At 44.8% G+C, this 22896-nt stretch overlaps 2 protein-coding genes across 2 annotated transcripts in view; one reads left to right on the forward strand and one right to left on the reverse strand.

Annotated features, from left to right (window-relative positions):
* robo2 (roundabout, axon guidance receptor, homolog 2) overlaps nt 1-5264 on the forward strand; it is a gene marked incomplete at its 3' end in the record, with an annotated part of 197516 nt that extends 192252 nt beyond the window's left edge. The window contains exons 33-35 of the mRNA XM_080511287.1: nt 3501-3911; nt 4155-4499; nt 4572-5264. Of these exons, the coding sequence (XP_080367413.1) occupies nt 3501-3911; nt 4155-4499; nt 4572-5264 (1449 nt within the window). The remainder of the gene's footprint in view (nt 1-3500; nt 3912-4154; nt 4500-4571) is intronic.
* Nucleotides 5265-7953: 2689 nt separating this feature from the next.
* The window catches only part of robo1 (roundabout, axon guidance receptor, homolog 1), a 138362-nt gene continuing 123419 nt past the window's right edge, over nt 7954-22896 (reverse strand). Inside the window, exons 27-29 of the mRNA XM_080507465.1 lie at nt 11060-11335; nt 10794-10981; nt 7954-9196 (exon numbers count right to left, since the gene is read on the reverse strand). Coding sequence (XP_080363591.1) covers nt 9182-9196; nt 10794-10981; nt 11060-11335 — 479 coding nt within the window. The 3' untranslated portion in view covers nt 7954-9181. The remainder of the gene's footprint in view (nt 9197-10793; nt 10982-11059; nt 11336-22896) is intronic.

A 22896-nucleotide genomic window follows, 5' to 3' on the forward strand; every position in this document is an offset into this window, starting at 1 on the left:
ATGCCTAAAGATTCCTGGGAGGAGTTGGAAAATACTGCTGAGGCGACGCCAGACTTTAGATGAGTAGTAAGAAATAGATGGAAAGGTTTGAGTCCTCAGGAAAGATGAATGGGTTTGTGGTTGCGGTCTGGCACACACAAAAGAAGAATATTTCTGGTACGATTTGTTGAGATAAAATAAACAGCAGAAATAGAGCTTTGGACTAGACATTGATAGCTTATTTTTTTATTTCTTTTATTATAATGTAGTTGAATCAAGGAACATTTCTTGTGGCCGATCTGTCAATGGATTGTCAAAGCGTTTCTCAAACTAACACTTTAGACCAGGGGTGAGCAATCCTGGTCCTGGAAGGCTCTAATCCTGCAGGTTTTCAATGTGTCCTCACATCAACCCAGATGATAGCAATTATTGGCTCGTTATCAAGCTTTCTGCAGAGCCTCCTGATGAGAACTCAGGTGTGTCTCTGAGCAGGGAAACATTGAAAACGTGCAGGGGTGCGGCCATCCAGGACCAGGATTGCCCTTCCCTGCTTTAGACATTTGTGGTACGGCAGGAAGTAAATAATATTTTGATTATTACTGTTTGATGATTCTGAAAAAATCACAACCCAAAGCAACAACAACAACAAAAAAAATCATACAAAAGTCCCATTTTATTTTGCAGGGTCCTATTAAGTTTTTCAACTATCTGACATCGGCATTGGTGTCAGAGGTCCAACAACAATGTATTCAAAAGTGTATTTCCCAAAATCAGCCTTGGTCCTGAACTTCAGCCAGTGTGAAAGTCCCTCAAGTGTCTTCTGGGAACAGAATGTTTCTGTCTCTCCACACCACCAAGAATCTTCACAGAAGACTTAGGGTCAGAAGATTAAGTCTAGGACATGTTGTTTTTCAACCAAAACAGTTTGAAGCAGATTCTGAGTCAGAAGGAGAAGCTCCTGAAGAAGTTCAGACTCTGCGGCTGCAGCAGGACACAGTGTGGATAGTTGTGATAGTTGGTAGTTAACAAGAAGGCCGTTGCTGGGCTAATCCCCCGCCGGAGGGCTTTATATTTTCTCACAAAGCAGCTCTAAGGCAGCACACTTGGTACACTAGAGGGTGTTCCATGGGTCCTAGTAGATAATTATGTAGAATCTGAAAGGTCTTCTTCATAAGCTATGTCAAAATACGTCTCCAGAGCCCAAAAGGTGTTTTTATGCACTTAGTGACCCTGTGACCTGATATGCAAATTAGGTCATGGTCACCATGGTGCCCCTTCTCCCCAGGTGGAGTGTCCATGTGTGAAGCTTGGTGACTGTGGGCCCAGGAACTGCTGAGAAATGAGGAGAAATGTTTATATGAAAATACATGTAATGTGCAAACATGACGAGCAAACTTCAGACCATACCAATCTTCAAGGTCAAGGTCAGGTAACTTGGTATGCTGGAGGGTGTCCCCAGAGTACTAGTAGGTGTGTATAAAATTTCAGAGCCCTAGCTCAAAAACCTAGGCCTCCAGAGCCCAAAATGTGTTTTTAAGCACTTCGTGACCCTGTGACCTACTTAATATGCAAATTAGGTCAAAGTCACCATAGTATCCCTTCCCCCTCTGAGATGTATCCACATGTGAAGTTTGGTCACTGTGGGCCCAGGGGTTGCCGAGATATAGGTAGAAACGTTCGAACGGACGGACGTACGGACATACGGACGTACGTACGGAGACCGTTTCAAGATCCCCCTTCGGGGCCTATCGGCCACGGCGGGGGATAATAAAGGCCGAGGATGGAAAACTGCAAAATGAGATAAAAAAAACCTTTACAGGATTAAAAGCAGGTAGAAAGCGACCAGAGGAAGATGCTCAGCGCTTTGAATGGGTATTTTTTTTTTTGACAGATCTAGATCAAAGGTGAAAGGTTAGTCCAGCCCGCGTTCAATAATCTTACTTTGATAGTTTTAATACTGGGTCTAAAGTATGTTGTGCCGTTTTTCACTACAATTGATTTTTCTTTATATCTCAAATATAAAATCCTTAAACCTTTTTTGGTGTAATTTTGTTCAGAACAACCTCATAAGTGCAGCTCTGAAGTATTGTTTTCAGTTTGGCACACTTTATTAACACAGTGGATCTAAAAACACCATAAAACGACAAATTTGGTTGGGAAAAACGTAGATGTATTGATGATAAAATTCCTCGACGTGCTCAACGAATCATTTAGTTTACTTGTGAAGTAAATCTAAACAATAATGAACTAAAATGTATCAAAACAGGACTGAAGAAACAGTTATATACAGATATTTACTAATATATGGCTACTGCCACAGAGGTTTAAAAGTACGCAGAAATGCAGTCTGTGGCACGTTTCATATTAGAACGGTCAAAATTTATTAAAAACTGGATAAGCCGCAAAAAAACACAGAAGATGAGAAACAAATTGTGTGATTTCTTCAAGCATTCATACAATTTTGGATAAAGGCAGTTGATCTGGATGTACAATGTCATTTCCCTGTGAGGTCAGAAACCTCTGGTTGAAAATATAGACATTTTCTTCGTGTGTACTCTCCCCCACAATAAAGAGAAACTTGAGAATGTAAAAAAAAAAAAAAAAAAAAAAAATTTGTATAAATGTTTGTAAACGGATTGAAAAGGAGGCGGGGTTTATTTCTCCACTGTGGCTGGGGGCGTGGTCTAATTTGCATATGACATCAGTGTCACTCACATTGCCTATGATGTCCTTTGATCCCAAATATCACAGGTAAATCAAGGGAGGTCCTTACTGTCCTTTGAAGTTGAAAGGATGAGCTCAGAGTCACAGCTTCAAAGCCACAGTATAAAACAAAGGAGATCAGAGCCAGAGCTTCACAACAACGGTTGACAGCGAACGAGAGAGCAGCAGAGCAGTGAGAGTAGTGAGAGCAGCAGAGCAGAGCGAGAGCATTAACAATTACATTAACTAATCGTTAATCACATTAACAATTTCTGAACGAGAGAGCGAGGAGATCCAAAATGCCAAGCAAAGCCAAGGAAGGAAGAAGTGAAGCACTCCAAGTCCAGGAGTTGCGTGAGGCAGTCAAACACTACCAAAAATGTAGTAAGGAGACGCTGGCAAACTTCAGCACTTTGCACCGTCGCTTCAGCAGCTTGGAGGCGGAGAAGGAGAAGCTGCAGGGGGAGAAGGAGAAGCTGCAGGAGGAGAAGGAGAAGCTGCAGGAGGAGAAGGAGAAGCTGCAGGGGGAGAAGGAGAAGCTGCAGGGGGAGAAGGAGGTCTGGAAGAGCCAGGTCACTTCTTTAGAGAGTGAAAAGCAGCAAAAAGACTCTGAGCTCCAGGAGAGGGACCGACTCCTCAGAGAGACCCAGGAGGAGCTCCAGGAGAGGGACCGATTCCTCAGAGAGACCAGGGAGGAGCTCCAGGAGAGGGACCGATTCCTCAGAGAGACCCAGGAGGAGCTCCAGGCCCAGAGAGACAGTCTCCAGTCCCACCAGGAGGAGGCTGAAACGGCTCGCCTCTCCTTCAACAATCTCCAGGAGCAGTTCCTCGCCTTACAGACAGAACTGAGACAGAAGAGTGGGGAGGTCACAAAGGTCAACACCGTGATAAATTCCACCAAGGGTGACCTGAGAAAGGTGCAGAAGGACCTCCAGGCGAAGGACCAACTCCTGAAAAAGACCCAGAAGGAGCTCAAGGACCAGACAGACAGTCTCCAGTCTCACCAGAAGGACCAGCAGGTGAAGGACGAACTCCTGAAAAACACCCAGGAGGAGCTCCAGGCAAAGGACCAACTCCTGGAAAAGACTCAGGAGGAGCTCCAGGCGAAGGACCAACTCCTGGAAAACACCCAGAAAAAGCTCAAGGACCAGAAACACAGTCTCCAGTCTCACCAGAAGGACCAGCAGGTGAAGGACCAACTCTTGAATAAGACCCAGAAGGAGCTCAAGGCAAAGGACCAACTCCTCAGAAACACCCAGGAGGAGCTCCAGGACCAGAGAGTCAGTCTCCAGTCTCACCAGAAGGACCAGCAGGCGAAGGACCAACTCCTCAGAGGGACCCAGGAGGAGCTCCAGGAAAAGGACCAACTCCTCAGAAACACCCAGGAGGAGCTCCAGGAAAAGGACCAACTCCTCAAAAACACCCAGGAGGAGCTTCAGGGCCAGACACAGACTCTCCATTCTTACTGGAAGGACCTGCATTTGAAGGACAAACTCCTGAAAGAGACCCAGGACGACCTCCAGGACCAGAGACACAGTCTCCAGTCTCACCAGAAGGACCTGCAGGCGAAGGACCAACTCCTGAAAAAGACCCAGAAGGACCAGCAGGTGAAGGACCAATTCCTCAGAAAGACCCAGAAGGAGCTCCAGGACCAGAGACACAGTCTCCAGTCTCACCGGAAGGACCTGCAGTTAAAGGACCAACTCCTGAGAAAGACCCAGGACGACCTCCAGGACCAGAAACACAGTCTCCAGTCTCACCAGAAGGACCTGCAGGTGAAGGACCAGCTCCTGAAAAACACCCAGGAGGAGCTCCAGGCAAAGGACCAACTCCTCAGAGAGACCAGGGAGGAGCTCCAGGACCAGAGACACAGTCTCCAGTCTCACCAGGAGGAGGCTGAAACGGCTCGCATCTCCTTCAACAACCTCCAGGAGCAGTTCCTCACCTTACAGACAGAACTGAGCCAGAAGAGTGAGGAGGTCACAAAGGTCAACACCCTGATGGAGACCACCAGGGCTGAGAAGGAGGAAGCAGTGCTCACTGTGCAGGAGAGGGAAGCAGCTAGAGACGCTCTCCAGAAGAGCCATGAGAGGACAGTGGAACGTCTGCAGGAGGAGCACCGGGAAACACTGACGCTCCTCACAAAGGAGAGAGATGACGCAGCCAGCAACACCGAGTTGTACAAGGTGGCGCTCATGGAGAAGACCCTGGAATGTATGGCAGACGTCAATAAGGCGGAGACCAAGATGAAGGTCATGGAGGTCGGCTGGACGAGGAAGCTTGAAGCTCTGGAACAACAACTGCAGAGCGAGACGAAGCTGAAGGACGAGACGGTCCAGCAGAAAGAGGAGCTGCTGGAAAGGTCCAGACAGGCAGAGGACACCTGGACGGCCAAGGAGGAGGAATGGATGGAGGACAAGAGGATGACCAAACTGGACATCCAGGTTCTCATCGACCAGGTCATCAAGCTGACGGATCTGTCCTCCAAGACTGACCGGGAGAAGGCCAAGATGAAGAAGGAAGAGAAGAAAGCAAAGAAGGCCGCCTGGAAAGAGAGGAGAGCAAGGAGAGAGAAGGAGTGAAGGAGTGGAGACAGAGGGTGCGTCCCCATACGCCCTCTTTTCTCCTCGCCGTCGTCAACAGGAAAGAAGAAAGGAGGGACTATTGAGAAGCACCCAGAGAACATGTGATGTCTTTAATTTGATGTCTCACCAAATTTGATGTCTCCCCCCCCCCGAGACAGCCTACTGCACTGTCTAGTGTGGCCTACTGGACAGTCTGGTGTGGCCTACTGGACAGTCTAATGTGGCCTACTGGACAGCCTGGTGTGGCCTACTGGACAGTCTGGTGTGGCCTACTGGACTGGTTGGTACAGCCCCAGAGACAGTCTGTCTCCCCCCCCGAGACAGTTTGGTACGACCCCCTTGGTGTGGCCCCCCGACACTGTTTGGTTCCTCATCTTCTGCATGTTTTATTTAATGATTTAATAAATTTGTACTGTTCTAAAGTCAAAATGTGTCACAGACTGCATTTCTGCCTCCTTTAAACTCTGAATTTAGAGGATTGAATTTGTTCCACAGTAAAGTTTCAAGCAGCTGCTGATCAGGGAGGTTTAGCATGAAGTCTGAATGTCTATCTGTGTGTGTGTGTGTGTGTGTGTGTGTGTGTGTGTGTGTGTGTGTGTGTGTGTGTGTGTGTGTGTGTGTGTGTGTGACTAGAAATACATCAAAATGAACAAAAACAATTCAAAACACAACGAAAAGTTGAGAAACGGCACAAACAAAAGACAAAGAGTGAAGAGCACAAGAGAGGAGAAAAACAAGAAGGCCGTTGCTGGGCTAATCCCCCGCCGGAGGGCTTTATATTTTCTCACAAAGCAGCTCTAAGGCAGCACACTTGGTACACTAGAGGGTGTTCCATGGGTCCTAGTAGATAATTATGTAGAATCTGAAAGGTCTTCTTCATAAGCTATGTCAAAATACGTCTCCAGAGCCCAAAAGGTGTTTTTATGCACTTAGTGACCCTGTGACCTGATATGCAAATGAGGTCATGGTCACCATGGTGCCCCTTCTCCCCAGGTGGAGTGTCCATGTGTGAAGTTTGGTGACTGTGGGCCCAGGAACTGCTGAGAAATGAGGAGAAATGTTTATATGAAAATACATGTAATGTGCAACCATGACGAGCAAACTTCAGACCCTACCAATCTTCAAGGTCAAGGTCAGGTCACTTGGTATGCTGGAGGGTGTCCCCAGAGTACTAGTAGGTGTGTATAACATTTCCGAGCCCTAGCTCAAAAACCTAGGCCTCCAGAGCCCAAAATGTGTTTTTAAGCACTTCGTGACCCTGTGACCTACTTAATATGCAAATTAGGTCAAGGTCACCATAGTATCCCTTCCCCCTCTGAGATGTATCCACATGTGAAGTTTGGTCACTGTGGGCCCAGGGGTTGCCGAGCTATAGGTAGAAACGTTCGAACGGACGGACGTACGGACGTACGGACGTACAGAGACTGTTTCAAGATCCCCCTTCGGGGCCTATCGGCCACGGCGGGGGATAATAATAGTGTGTGTTTGAATATGTTCGCTTGGTGTGTGTTGTTTCAGTTAATACCAATTAGCTAACATGAGCTCCTGCTAACTGTAAGTACTTACTGTTTTTCATATTATCGGTGGTGTGCAGTCAGGGGCAGCAGGGCTAGCACTGCTAGCCCTATCAAAAATGATTTTTCTTTTTTTTTTTTATAATCAAAAAGTGATTCTGAAATCTCTGTCTGGAATCAATGAGTGACTTTAACAACTTTATCCAGAAGACTGGTTATATTTTGTGGAGCTCAAATCTCCTATGTCCTCCAGCAGAGTTTCTAGTGCTGACCTTGCTGTCGTCATTGAAATGAGCTTGACTGATTGGCTCATGGGCAGGTGGTGATGACGCTCTGTTATTAACTGGCCCTGGCTGAAACAGCACCACACACTACTGCATATTATACTGAGTTTATTCAGCTTATCAGTAATCTATGTAAGTTTTTATCTTCCTGTGGGAGGGTCAAAGTAAATCCACTATCAGAGGGAGGGATTATTTCCCCACATGACATCATGAAGGGGAAATCTTCTGTATTCACTAAAAAGTGGACAAAGCAAGTGAGGGAGATGCCAGACCGTTTTCACTCCTGGGCCCTCGTATACAGGCCGTGGAGACATATCACCGTGAGAAAACCAGTAGAAAGTGAATTTTCCATAATATGGGACTTTTAATATTCCTTGCAGTTGTTTACATCTGACTGAGTCCTACATCCCAGCAGGGGAAGAGCACAGTGAAACAACTTTAAGCAAAACGTTTCTAAATACTTTATCTTCACTTTAATGAAATTGCAATGATAGAGAGCTCAAATGATCTCATCACTCAAATGATATATTTCTTTGTTTTTCTTTTTATGCCAGGAAGTTGTATACAGTGCCGATTCTCGATGGGCCCCTCTGACAAGTGTTAAAAATATCTATAAATCCTTTGAAACCCACAAAAAGATCAGAAACTGAAACTTGTCACTGCAAGTAGCCTGAGACTGTGTAAGCAGAGCTTTCTACTCAATGCATCATTAACACAGTGAAGAATAATCCACTATTACTAAATTCTTTACTTTGTTCATTGATTATTTTGTAAATTGTTACTTTCAGCAATTGATTTGTATCACTTCTTCCACAGGTTCTTTTGAATAATGACAAAAGAAACATTTAGTTTCAACTTTTTTATTCATCTTTTTTTTTAGTTCTTTTTACTTTTTTTGCTTTACGAAACAAATGTTTGCAGATGTCCTATGAATAAACAACAGCACCCTTTCTCCTTAAAACAGGGCTAAACCAGCCCTGCAGTATCAAGAACAGAGACTCTTTCTGTCCGATTCCAACCTCTCCAGAGTCCCAAAGTGACTCAATTCCTGTATTTGACATTCATTTAAGTGCATTTATGGACAACATCACCATTTCAATTAATGTGCAATAGCTGAGTTTATGGTCAATGAGAAAAGATATTTACATTGCAGCTATGACTCACATTACTGTCCTTTTTCATCACTTGAGCGAGTGTCTGAGCTGGAGAGGAAGACCATCACAACACAAAGAGTCTCTGTTCAAGCACGACCTTCGTAAACAGCAACCTTCACCTCCATCGTCATCATCATCATCATCATCATAATCATCATCAGGATTAACTAGACTCTTTTGTCATACCTGTTTTCCGCCAGTAAGACAAAAAGGTTAATAGATAGAATGGTTTAAAATAAAGTTTAGTGATTGTGCTTTTAAAACCAAAGTAAAACAAATAACAAACATTGATGACAACACGAAACATAACAGTGCATTACAAAAAAAAAAACACAAACAAAAAAAAAAGAAAAATCCCAAAGTGGCACTTTCTTGGGGCAGCGAAATAATATAGCAATTTACAACATGGATGGAAATGATAAAATAATTATATTTACTGGCATAATAAAATTAGAATTCGCAAAATAAAACAAGGAAGACAATTTTGAGGTACCACGATGGGTAAAAACAAGAAGACATCATGTATACACGTATATTTACAGACAGTCCACCCTTCTCTGCTCGCAGCTCTGTCATTACAGTAACTTCTCACTGTAGCGGCTCTCTTGTCAAAGCAAGCCGAGTTACATCAACGTCTGGAGTGAAGCTCCACTCCATATTGCATTGGAATCAAACATAAATATACCACTGCGTGTTCTGTTTTGAATGCACCCTTTAATCTTCAGACACCTTTTCCTTTTCTTTTTTTTTAAAACTGACATAGAAAATGATAAGTTAGAAAAAAAGAAAAAAAAAGTGGTCTGTTTTTAAGATGTAAAGAAACTCAATTGACAGAGAGTATGATTGGCAGCCAACATGATGGTGAAATACTGAGATATTTAAAATTGTAAGAGAAACAATGGTGCTCCACTCTTGGGGGGGAAAAAAGAGAACAGTTCCGCCTTTTTCTGCTTTTTTTTCCTTCAGCTTTCTACCATCTGGATGGAAAAAAAAAAAGGAATCATTGGTTAGTAGCCGCCTCAACCTTTCATTTCCTGTGACAGTGTAAAAAAATATCCAGTTTCAACACACGATGGACAACAAGAGAACTACAGTGCAATAACGAGCAGATTGATTTTCTCAGATGCATTGTCATATGGACAATTAAATGTCAGGGTCACTCTGTTTTTCAGCTTTTGACATGTTTATCTGACATGTTGTTGTTCTTCGTCGTGTTTCTGCTGTGTGCTTTATATGATTTGACCCAATTCATACTGCAAATGAGCAGTGCAACAGGCACGTTTCCAGATCCCCAGATAGATTTTATTGTCTTATTTCACATCACGAGTGGCTCTCAACAGAGAAGCCCCCCCACAGTAAGCCATTACTTCATTATAATAGCTGGTCTGGACAAAGGATATTGACTGATGACACATTGCATTTGATTCTTCCTGCTTTATGACATAAAGATTGCACAACAGTCCAATCAGACGGCAGTTTTTCATTTGAACAAAAAACCCAACTATATGTGTGTGTATATATGTATATATATATATATATATATTACTCATTCATTCTGTCTGGAGCTGTGCTACAAGGATTTCCTCCTGAGATTAAAGTAACTGAGTTGTACTTTTAACTTCTGCTATAAGCACAACGCTGTACGTACTTTATATCTTCTCTCAAGGGTGAATATTGTGTCTGTTGTAGCAGGAAAATATGATGCTGTACATTTGACTGCCGCACGTCACGCTCCTTTAGTTTGACTGATTTAACAAGTGAATGAGAAATGCTTGATCATCTCACCATAATGTTTTTAACTTGAACGCCGCCTCACTAACCTGCTCCCATGTTCATGCGTGTGTATTATGAATGTCATTGATTATTAATAAATAAATGATAACAATGTGCTTTTTTTTTCATTTTTCCTTTTGTTTGTGTATTTGGAAATAACACACAATGTTTGGTTTGTTTATGCATGACTGCTGATTCAAGGAGGCTGCTTTAGTTTGGTTTTCACTGTAATGGATCAGCAAATTAAACTGTATGAAACCTACAACACTAGTATTTGTGATACTGATATGAAGCTGTACGCCAACTGTTTTTTTTTTTTTACCAGTCCAAATATTCACACTTATACATATATACATATAAGTGTATATGTATATGTATATACATATATACATGTATATACATATACCAGAACATGGGTACGTACATACTGCCATCACACTGTTAAGGCTCCTGCATGTGGAAATTCTAAATATTATTTTCATCATTAGATCGTTAACATTTTAAATGATTGGAGAGTTGTTGATTATTTAAAAAAAAAAAAACATTCACACAAACGGTAAGAAATATTACCTAACGGAAGTTTTATGTTTGTTGTTCAACTGAAATATTGTCACTTTTCTTAAGTTTGACAACTAGAAAGCATTTAGAAGCCCGTTGTAAGTCTGTAATACTAAAAATAGTAACAAAAGTGTGTTTTAAGCAACCATATAGGAATGTTTTGTTTTGGATGAAGTTTGACGTGTTGGTTGTTTGGTTCAAATCTGCTCCAGACAGGCAAGTGCGTTCAACATCGGTGTGTACCTCCAGCTCTTCATCTCCAGGTGGGAAGGCTCCAGGTGTGTTCAGGCCCATGTCTGCTGGAATCCTGCGGCCTCCCTCCCCTCTCCGCCGCCCCCCCGAGCCCCTGGAGGACATGGAGCTGGAGGAGCTGGGGTCTCGGGGGCTGTTGACTGTGGGGAACTGCGGTCGGCTGTATGGCAGAATGTCTTCTGACAGGGGGATGAGAAACGTAGTGTCAGATGAGCTGAGGGTAAACTGCTGCCGATTCCCTCACGGTGTCGTCGTACCTGTGTGCTGGCGCGCCTTGCTAGCCGTGCTACTCTCGTGTTTACTCCCTTTCCCTCCGTGAGCGGTCTTTTGTTTGTCCTGAGCATCTTTGCGTTCGGACGAGCTGGTTCTGGGGTCCGAGCCCTCCCGGGGTCGATATCCGCCCATACCCCCCCTCTTGTCTCGCCCTTCTCCTGCTTTGGGAGACACGACTCCCCTTCCCTCGAGGGCGGCCTTTGAGGGGTGTGTGGGTGACTTCAGCACTGCTGGAGGTGGAATGGGTGGAGGTGGGAGATCTGCAGAGTAAACACAGGAAACAAGCGCATCAGCTGCAAACAGGAAAAAGAGTGCCAAGGAAGAAGAATCTGTGTACTCCTGAAACTTGAGTGTGTATCATCTGTCAGTCAGTTGTCTCACACCTGCAAGGTGATGCACAAACACAGCTGTGGTATGTGTACATACACCAGAAGCTGTGCACACAGCCACGCTGAACAGAAACTCCTCCGAGCAGACAGTAAACAGAACAGATGACAGCCAAGAGGCCGAATCGGGCCAGAGAGTTATGAGATTGGAGCAGGAGGCTGCAGAGGAGGACGAGGGGAGTGTGACGGTCAGCAGCTGGCTCTCTGGCCTGCTCCACTTCTCCCGTCGCTGAATCAATGCTGCTTGTCCTTGAGCCATTATTCACATGAGGCCAGTCAGTGGGCCGCCTGGCCGCTCACACACCATCCAAACAAAACGGTGGGCAAAAGCCTTGTCTGCTGCAATCAACGATTTTTCATCTTCTCATCAGCTTCCAACCTGCAGGATGGTTCTGTTGTTGGACAGACCCCCTAATCCACGCAGGACTAGAAAGTTAATAAACATAGAGTGCCCGCTCTTACGCTTTGCTTCATGCCCACATCGTCAAGACTGAACTGGACTGGGTGCAGAATCAAAGCCTTTTGTTTATTTTTGACACAAAAACTAAGCGGTGAAGTGACGTCTTGTTGGGAAAACTGGGCTTCTTCGATGCACATTCCTCATTGACCTCCACCCGATCGCCCTGCATACAATGGGAGGGGAGCCAATATCATATCGCAGAAAGGCTTGTGCAGTCTTTTAATATCTGTCTTTCTCCTGAGTTCTGCCCCAGTCACAGTCCGATCAATGCCACAGTCTGTGAGCTATAGCTCACTGCAAGGGAGGAGCGAGGCGCTGTTAGATTTACGAGGAAGCAACAGTGAGGACAGAACTCGGGTATGAGAAGTGTCTCTGTGCATGCCAAGGAGGATGAAGCTGAGCGGCCGGCAGTTAATTAGACAGACGAGGTTGAGACAGATTGGAAAGGACAGGAAAGGGTTAAAGTCAAAGAGGAGGGAGACAAAGGCATTAAAGTCGAGCACAATATGAATCATGGGGGGGGGTTAAGTTGGGTGTTTCCACATCCACTGTGCAAACACGGGTGAAATGATTAGGTCAAAGAGGGGTAAGCAGTGAGGCTGTTGGAGGGTCGCCTCCCATCCTGCTTCACTTCTTCTTCCCTTCCTTCTTTTTACTGCCGCCTTGACTGAGAGTATTCATGTGTATTTATGGTGATGCTTCCTGGACTGTAGCTTCAGTCTGAGGTAATTGGAAAAGAATATAGGCATAAAAGGGATGATGGAAATATATAACAATGATCATTATTGCATCTTGTGTGCATCTATAAAAAAAAACACTGTGTTGCTTTTCTTTGTTCTAAATTTTATTAAATGACATTTGCTCACCTATCACCTCAACAGCACTGCTCCAGACCACAGATGAAGTATATGGAGCGCACGGGTGGGGGGTGGGGGGGGGGGGGGGTGGGGGGGGGGGTTAGGGGAGGCAATAACCTCCAAATGAAAAACAATCCATTCAGATCAAATGCAATCAGCAGGAGGACTGATAGACAGACAGAACTGCAGAGCTGTCAGTCCACCCCCTCCCTGCTCAAACAAAGACGGAGGAGAGGAGAGTGGAGTGGGATGGAGAGATCACTCCAACGGGAGGGGCAGTGGATGGGGAAGGAGCCGGGATATAAGGATGATGGCAGGAGGCGGAGGCTTGGGGGGGGGGGGGGTGAGGAGGAGGAGGTGGTGGAGGCAGGGGGATTTTCTGTAGTGATATAGCTGGTCTGGCTCCCAGTGAGCTGGATATTAAATCTCCCTGTCAAGTGCTTCCAACACTCAAGGACACCTGACACTAAGAGGAGAGCCAGCTCTGGGATAGCAGCACATACTGTACACACACACACATACTGCACACACACGCACACACACACACACACACACACACACACACACACACACACACACAGAGATAAATTAAAGAGCAAAAAAGCAGAGAAGGAATGGGGAAAGAGGGGCTTTCCGCTGGTAGTAAAAAAAAAAAAGTCAATCGCTCTTTAATTGAACAAGGTTGAAGCTTTTCTTTCGGTGTACAGCTGTTCCACTGTTTAGTCCCTGTTTGGTTTGTGTTTGGCCCCCCTGCTGAGTGGAAGGTGGCTCTTCAGCACCTGGATCAATTTCATTAGTGGCTTGAGTGGAGAGACATCCCAGTGTCAGCATCGCCAAGCTGGGCAGAGCTCTCCCGAGACACCCCCCTGTCCCCCCCCCCCCCCCACCCCCACCTCCCAATGTCTTCCCGCCATGGCCCTGGCCTGCAGCCCACCACTCGCCCGATCTGTTCAGCACGGCCACAGATTAGGAGCGATGCCATGGAGGCATGTGCATTTTACACACGGAAGACGACTAAAACTATGGCTCGGGGCACACTCGCAGTCCGTTATTCACACAGTCACTGGAAATTCTACTTTTCCCTTCCACGTATTTACAGGGAAAGTGGGAGAGCCAACGATGCAAACTGGCCATCTGTGTGTTTTCTGTGATTCAGCTAACCTGCTACTGCTGCCACCCGTCGTTCATAAAGTGGCTGTCACAGGCACTACACTACACAAAAAGATTTCTGAAGCCAAAGGAATGGTAGTTGCTTTGTGTTGTGGTTTCTCTCCTCGGTGCAACAGATAAACCTTCTGAGCAACTGGACTGGACAGCTAATTAAAAACAAAGTTTGCTTTCACTTTTTGAAGCTGATAAGTGGGCAAATTGAAATTACATACAAATTAAATTGTTTTGTGTTTCATATAGTCCAGCTTGGTTTTGATTTTGCTACATTTTCTGTTGCTATTACTTTGAGGAAAGCGTGGGGTGTTTGTACTAATCTACCACAGGATACCGCAGCAACATGTTTCTGGACTTCACATTCATGCCGTCAAGCGCGTACCTTCATTGAAGGGCTCACGCCGCTGGTTTGCAGGATGTCCTGCAGGATGCTGTTTCTGCTTTTTCGGGGGCCTCCTGTGTACAGCTGCCATACTCATGTTACTGTCTGTAGAAACCGGGCTGCCAGGACGGTGGCCCGATGGGTTTATTTGGTATTTTCGTGCTGAGAAAGGGGGGGAAAAAATGTATTTTGTTGCTTAATTGAAAAAAAAAAAAAAAAAAATGTTTTGATCGTTAGTTACATTGACGATGCAGGGATATTTACCTGAAGCTCCGCCCATTTCCTGGCCCTGTGAACCAGGGTACTTTGCCACTCTGAGGCCTGAATACTCTGCAGCTGCAGCAACCGCTTGAGCAAAGTCGGCATCTGTGAAGAAGGATCCGTCTGATGAGCTGACTGCACTGGACCTCCCTGAAGAGACATTATCCTCTTCAGAGGCCGACCCCCAGCCATTGATCATGGAGCCGGTCACCGAGCTCTCCAGGTCGCCCATGCTGGATGCGGGCGTCTGTTCAAGCCCTCGGAGCAGCAACCGCCGCGGATGCATCTGGGGATGGTGGGGGTGTGTGTGGGGGTGGGTGTGATGGTAGTGCATCTTGGCCACCTCTGCATCTGTCTCATCACCATCCTCCTCCTCCTCTTCCTCTAATATATCCTCCTCCTCCATGCCGTCAGTGTCCAAGGCCAACGGGCTGCTGATGTAGCCGTATGTGTGTGAGGGGGAGAGGGGCCTCGGAGGGGGAGGGGGGCTCACCGCATGGCGTCTGCAAATAAAGACAAATACCACAAGTCCATTAAGAAAATGAAGACGGTTTTGAATAACTTGGGAATAAAAAGTTAAACTGAAAAGACAGTCATCGTGGAGTAATTGTAAGTTTCAGCCAATAATGTACATATCACACCAATGATTTTCACATCAGAAGGTCAAAAGATTCTACTCCATTGTCCAAAAAAGCGAAAAGCTGACTATGAGGTAGATTTGTTTTTTTTGAATTTGAGGCTATGAAGAGTTAATGAAACCAGATGTTGACTTATTAAGATGAAACCATTGGCAATTATTGTTTCTGTGATGCTTTTGGACATTTACTGTTTTCATGTTTCATGTACTGTTCATTTATTTGGCTTTATAATTAAAATATCATCTATGAGATGTCACAGGTTGTACCAGATTAAAAACCTCAGTGCAGTTAAATGAATGGACTGGGATGCTAACTGCTTGTCTTTTAGGTTGGCGTAATCATGCCTCTGTTCTGGTTTTTGGAGGATATAATTCTCATATAGAAAGGCTTTATCACTCCAAGTGTAACAATATAAATGTAGTTGAGCCTAATGAGTAAAAAGTCACTGCACCTAAGCTGTTTAGGATTCATAACATATACAACTATATTACAAGCATTTGTTGTTTTATTTAAAGAAAAGCACATAGTTCATGAAAAAAAGGCAATTTGTCTAACTGTTAGATTTCAAAGTTCATATATATTGTTTTACCAGTGGTCATCATTGTTAGACAATATTATTCTAAATGGCAGAAACTGTTTAGTTTTAGAGTGTATGGTTGACCTTATGAGGTGCTCCTCGCTGTATTTAAAATTTGACAATCAATACATTTGCTGTCTTGTATCGGCACCAGTTGTTTTTTTGCTGCTCAGTTTGATGCCACCTCACCCAACATCTTGACTTTAAGCTGTAAGTGAACATCTGTCCTCACAGGTCATCAATCCTCAACATCAGCATATGGGGGACAAAAGAGGACTGGGGTAATACATGTAGGGACATTTTAAAGGTTAAATTCCAAACATGTTTTGAATGTAATGTTTTAAGTGGGATCCTCGAAGAAATGTTGATTGGAAACCCAAACTGGTATGTTTTGATAATATGCTGCACTGATATTTAGTTATTAGGCTGCTATTGACTACACAATTCCAAAGACCCTCTTGATTAAATTTTTTCAAACAACTTTGAAGTAACAGATATCAACTTAGGAAGTAAGATATTCATCAGAAATGACTAATGGTAGTGAAATAAACACAGCTATACAATAGTTATCCACCGGGAATCAGAAGACCTTTGCTTCATGTTGGACACTAAGCGTGCGTACCTGCGTTCGTGGCACTCGGCGGCGTCCTGAAGCATGGGCTGCATCTCCTCCTGGGGCGAGGGGGTGAGCGTGGCGGTGGACTGGTGACTGTACGATACGGCGGCGGGCGAAGAGGCGGCTCCGCGGACGGGAGGAGTGGGCCCTCGCTCCATCTCCTCCTCCTCCTCCAGCTCATCAGGCTGCAGGTACATGTGAGCAGGGGGCATGGGGCACTGCATGTCTGGATCACAGCTGCCAACACAGACAAACCCGGCTCCTTACTTTTCATGTTACTCCCAGAAAAACACCAACATACACCGCAGTCAGAAAAAACATGTGCTAAATATTCATACCATCCCTCTATCAAGGTTTGACATGAACCCGGCACTAATAGACGGGAAACCCTGGGGGCGGATGCTTGGAAGGAATGCGAGAAACAAAGACGGCAGAGGGAAGCAACTAGTATTTAAATACAGAGTGAGCATGCCTGTCAGGTAGTCTGTTCTGTGCAGACGTGTCCCACCTTTCTTCCATCGACAGAGAGTACTCCTCTGTGGTCCGACTAGGGGGGGGGTTTGCTGGAGGAGGGGGCAGGAGGTCAGCCCAGTTCATTGTGCTTTGTTTGGGTAGTTTGGGGGTGCGCATTCCCTTCTTCTGACCCTGACTCCCTGTTCACAAAGGAATGAGAACAACAATGAGATTAGTAACAAGACTCCTACAGATTCAGGTGTTGTGTCTCTGAAAAACACATCAATTATTAATGTAAAAAAGTATCTCAAGGTAGCCAAAAGGAAGAAATCGACAGCACATTAAATGAACATTAACAAGGCTCACTGACAAAGAAAAGAAAAACATTTTACATGTGAGAGTGCAAAGGCTAATGCAACCTTCCACTTCGTGAGAGTGTGCGCACACCACCGAGTTACTAAATGATGAGAAATAATATAAAAAAACAGCTACTCCCCTGCAGGAGCATCACTCGGTATCAAGAGGGAAGGTGGGAAGGAAACAGCACAAAAGAGTCCAATTAATAGCAAACTATTAAAATTGTGAAGCAATGAGCTGTGATGTGCGGTGAGCACTAAAGGCTTCCCCTTAATGGCTTGAACTTCAAACGCAATATCAGAATGGATACATGGCATTAAGGTGGTAGTGTAGCATGCCGCCTGGAATGCGTTATCATTTGTCCTTGTCCACAGACAGACATTGAGGCCCTGATGAAATTAAGCTCCTCCAATACCGGTTTTAAAGTAAAGCCAATTAACGAGAGCAATACAAAACAAGCAAGGACAAACAACACAACACAATACAAAAACCAAAACAAAATAATACAGAAATAAAGCATCCTTTTATTGAATTTGACTTAAACATCCTTGGATGTCTGTGTGCCGAGGAAAGAAAAAAAAACATGTGGATGCTCGAGCATCCATTTGAATGTATTATTCCCACTTTCTCTTCTGTTTTTATTCAGCAATCTTTGTTCTCACAGAGGTTCTTTTTCATCACAAGGAATTTAATCAAATTACCATTTAAAGCATACTTTATTGGTGTCTCGCAGTGATTTATTGCTTTTCAGGAAAGCTTGGGTTTATAAAGGAGCTGGAGGGAGTGTCTGATTATATGGTTCACAACAATAATAAGCAGGAGAAACGCTGCCAGTTGAAGAGGGCATAATACCACAAATCAACCGGGTGACATACTTTAAGAAAGAGTCTTTGAATGTGTTGACTTTTATGGCCTCTTCCTGCCGGTCCTGGAGGTGAATTTATGAATGATTCTATGTTGATGCCATGACTCGGCCCACTTTGGTGTCTGAATGCCAGAAGAGATGTGTTTTGTCCATGTTTGAGAGAAATTTGAACTTAAATGAAACACGCTGAGGACTATAAACTAACATAGAACCATAATGGTTATCACTCTCGAATCACAGTGAGAAAATCCCCAGTTTGAGCCAGTGTTCACTGCTCTTTCTTTCTGTGTGACAATTGTAGTTTTCAACTTTTGTGTCCATGAATTTTTCTCTGATTGCTTTTGTTTCCTTCTCCCAGCCTTAAATCACGCATTTGGAAATGGATGGATGAACGTGGATCACTTTTATACAGCAAGGAAGGCCGGCTGAAGTGTGATGGAGCCACTGTTTATAATTTACTGCTTTGTACAGGAACTGTTGACTGAAGGTTTCAGCAGGTGATAGAAACGAGGAAAAAAAAACTTATTGTAGATAACATCCTGGTTGCAGTTCAGGAGTTTATCAGGATGTAGCTGTTGCTGGTTTGTGGATCTGTCTGAATCTGTCATGTATGAAAATGGAGTAACAATGTGAAAGAAATTACTCAATAATATTCAAAAAGGTATTGACTTTGTGATTTGTGGTGTTATTCATGTCCAAACATACGATTAAACCAGAACGGGCACTTGGTAAAACCTAGTCCTTCACCAACGCCACATTTGTTGAGGAACCGCGTTAGCATCTCTAACATGATAGCCGTTAGCTCATATCAATGCTCACTTGGTAAGTCAGGTCGTAACATCACAGTGTGAAACACTGAGCAGTAAGCATCTCCATGGTAACACACGCCGATCTGTTGAGGTGTATATATATATATGTATATATACACACACACAGTATATATAAACAATCAAACAGTGGTTTGTAAATGTGTGTCCTTCATGTCGTCTTACCAGAGGTACTGCTGCTACCTCGGTCAGAGCTGTTGTAGGAGCCTCCGGTGTGGCTGTCGTGGGTTTGGTTGTAGGGGATGGTGGCTGGCATCGGGCCGTCGCCTCCTCTGTAGCGGTCTGGTGGTGTCGAGAGTGAAGAGTGTGATTAGTGTGACCTCTTTCAGACACCTTGGACATTGGAAAAGTTCAAGCAAAGTATACAGTAATGATAGAAATGCATCACAGGCTTACATTGCAAATACGAATTCATGTATGCAGTGAAGCACATGACACACAGCATGCAGATGATTATTTTCAGGTGAGTATGTCGACACATGCAAACTCTGCTGAAGAATCACAACTATCACACCAGATGTGGCTCCTTGCTGGAGGCAGCCAGGCGATGATAGCTTCACTCAAAGCATCTAAAGATCTTTGAGTTATCTTTGTCTCTCCTTGAGAAATCTGACACCGAGGATAAACCCTTACACCTGCCTTCATCACAAAACGACATTGCAGATACCGTAAGATGACAGCAATTCAAGCCTGGCCCACATTCAGCAGCTGAGACTACAGATGACAGCATGGAGGGTGATGAGGGGTTACATGGATGCCATACAGTAGGAAAGAAAGGAGCGACGATGTCTCTATTGACTGAAGAAGATGAAAACAGCCAAGGGAGGCACGGATGTTAAAACTTTTCTAGAGGCATCCACAACCAGGCTGAGAGAGCCAGGAGAGGAGAGAACAGAGGGGGGGGAAATGAAGTGGAGGAAGATCACGGCTCAGAGTCGACCCCTCTCACCATGGCTGCTGGGTTTCCCACACACTCACCCTTGTTCAGCTTGTTTTGCTCCATGATGTTGTACTGTAGCTGGGAGCTCAATTCCTGCTTCTGCTGCTGGACCAAGGAGGGTTTCCAGCAGTGTTTCTCATTCACCTCCCCTCCACCCCCGAGCCCACCTCCACTCCCTCCAGTCCCTCTGTCTGAGTTCATATTGTTGCCCAGGATGGAGGACTGGATTAGCTGGGTGGTGGCATAAGGTGTGGGCTGGCCGCCCGGGCCGACGAACCGGCCGTCCTTTAGGTTGGGGCTGTTGAAGGTCTTCATCTCATTGATCTTGTTAGACAGGTCTACATCGCCATAGACTCCTGACTCTGGCACCATGAGGTTGGTCTGCTTGTTATCCATCTGGTTGTTATAATTGGCGATACAGTCGGCTGGAGAACATGAGGAGGGTATTTAGTCAGTCTCTTCCACTGTTGATCAGCTTAGCAGCAGTATGCCAGCTCAGCAAAAGATTACAAACAATAAGGCATCGTCTGATCTACTGCAGAGCTCAAAGATTTTTATCTGAGAAAAGACACTTTCTTGTCACGCTTTTGGAAGTTTGCAGGCCACCAGAGACATTTCTATTTCAGTTTAAATGCTTTCTTTTCCTTCTTTTTTGCTTAACGATGATCTACTTTAGATAACACAGGTGATATTACATCTCTCTCGCTCAGTCACTTCTCACCCGATGACTCAGTGTGGGTGTCATGTGCGTTCTCTTCTATCCGACGGTGGAAGCGCCTTTGCTCATCGAGCAAGACAGAGAGACATGTCTGTATCAAAGACCTGGAATGAGGCGCGCAGTAAAAGCACAGCTCCGCTGACAGATCCAATTTTCCCTGGCTCATAAAATATTCAAATCCTCCAGCAGATCTGAGAGCTAGCCTTGTGGTAAATACCAAGGACGGCCATAGGTGCACGGCGCTCGTGCCGCGCGCCTCACATTTCAGCTTGCGTGGAACAGCTCGACACTTCAAAGGTTGGTGTGTGAAAGCACCCCTATGGCTGAGATAAAGAGACATTAACTCCTGTTTCTTTGCTCTGTCACCTAGTCAGTGATCCTCTTAATGTTCAGAGTTTAGGTTTGGCACACACACAAAGCATGCGTCTGGCAAGCTCCTTAGTGTCATACAGCAGGGCGTCATGCAAGGAGTGAGGGTTGCCTTCAGCTTGTTATTCCCTGTTAAACATCTTGCACCATGTCAAGGGAGAGCTAAACATGAGGACCTCAGAGGGACAAGTCGCACAAAGAAAAACTAAACTTGACAATAAAGTGTACTGAATGAATTATTAATCCTCGTCGGGAGAGGTTTGAAGTCAGGAGAAACTATTTAGCGACTGGATGGATATTAGGCTGAACAGCTGGACAGGAATTATGGGCTGCCCTTAAAGACACAGTCCCAAAGTGCATAATTTAGAACATAAAGCACTTCATTGCAGTCCAAGTTTCCATGGATAGGGATGTTGGTCTGGACTGGAAATCCATCACATTCAGTCCTATATTATCCAAGTTTTCAGGTCACTGTGTGTAAAGATAGCAGAGCTACAATAATGGCCACATTCGCTTCTGTTTGTTGACAACTGCACTCATGCTGAATAAACAGGAAAGCCACCTGCTGGCGCCTATTTTTCCTCTCTCTATCTACCTCATTTAACTTTGTCTTGTTCACACGATGCTATCCTAGCCATACATCTCAGTGTGTGTTTTTAGCATATACTTATTCTTCATCACTCTGTTTCTCCCTCCTCCATCTGCTCTTCCAGGTGCACCCATCTACCTCTATCATTCTCTCTTTCGCTGCTTCTGGCCATCGTTTGCAGTCTTGCCTTGACCTCTTCGCCCGCTGCACATTTCTTAAATAACTGAGCACTTAGGGGAAATTACATTACCGGCTATAACAACTGTATGGAAATCAGCAGAGCAATTCGATTAGCAACAGAGTAGAGCTATAAGCCCTGCTCACTGGCTGCTTTTATTTCCTGCCTAAAACAGCTCTACTTTAACCTCAGATAAATCAAACACACAAGCACACAGTCGTTCTTAATCCTAATATTTCTCCAGGTTTTTCTTGTGGAGACCCACACAAGGCAGAGATACACAGAACAAATCTCTGGGGAGCTAACCCAAATATCAGATTTTACCTCCTTTTTGCTCTGCAGATTCCCCCGGTGCTACATTTCTTATCTCTACAGTTATTTTGTCAATCAGTGCAACACTGTCTTTGAGGGAAGTGTTTATATATTGGTTGCTACCTGCATGCGGAAGGCATGGACATGAGCGTACCTGGTCGGCTGTATGTTGCCAAGTTGCTGTCACTGTTGCCGTTGCCCGCAGTGCAGCAATTGATGCTGCAGTCGTTGTGGTTGGAGCAGGAGTTGGGCCATGTGTCAGCCAACCAGGGTTGAGTAGCAGATTCGCCCATGTTGAGCAAACCAGGCCTGTAAAAATAGGAACAAATGGTTTACAAATGTAAGAGACGAAGCCAACACCACAGTGACATTCATGTGAATGAACAGAAGCACCCACAGTAACATAATATTTGAAAGAGAAGATTATGGGGAGTTTATTTATCCAGTCTGAGAATAGGAAAACTAGAAATCCGGCTTTAGTACTTTTTGCCTTTTGGCCACAGACACACGCACACACAGGCAGCACATTAGGGGGAAAAAGCCCAGCTAATAGATTGTGTGTGCTTGACTTGCCCACAGCCGATGACACTTTCTCTGAGCCCTCGTGAGCATTAGCGATCCGCCTGGATTAGACAGCCAGATAAAATTCACCCCCAATGTTGCGAAATGCACATCTTGATCAGTCAGTGAACCACAAACACTCCCCGAGTAGATTCCACGGTGTCACAGTATATCTCTATCATGTTTTCAAGTTTTTTTGTAGCCGTGCAGAAGTAAAGAAAACGAACTGCAGCACTGGAGAGCTTGATCCTCCACTGACCATCCTCCCCTTTCTTCAGCTTGAATGCACAACAATACAAGATAGCTTGTTC

The sequence above is a fragment of the Blennius ocellaris genome, assembly GCF_963422515.1.
Source record: "Blennius ocellaris genome assembly, chromosome: 2".
In the NCBI taxonomy this organism is placed as follows: domain Eukaryota; kingdom Metazoa; phylum Chordata; class Actinopteri; order Blenniiformes; family Blenniidae; genus Blennius; species Blennius ocellaris.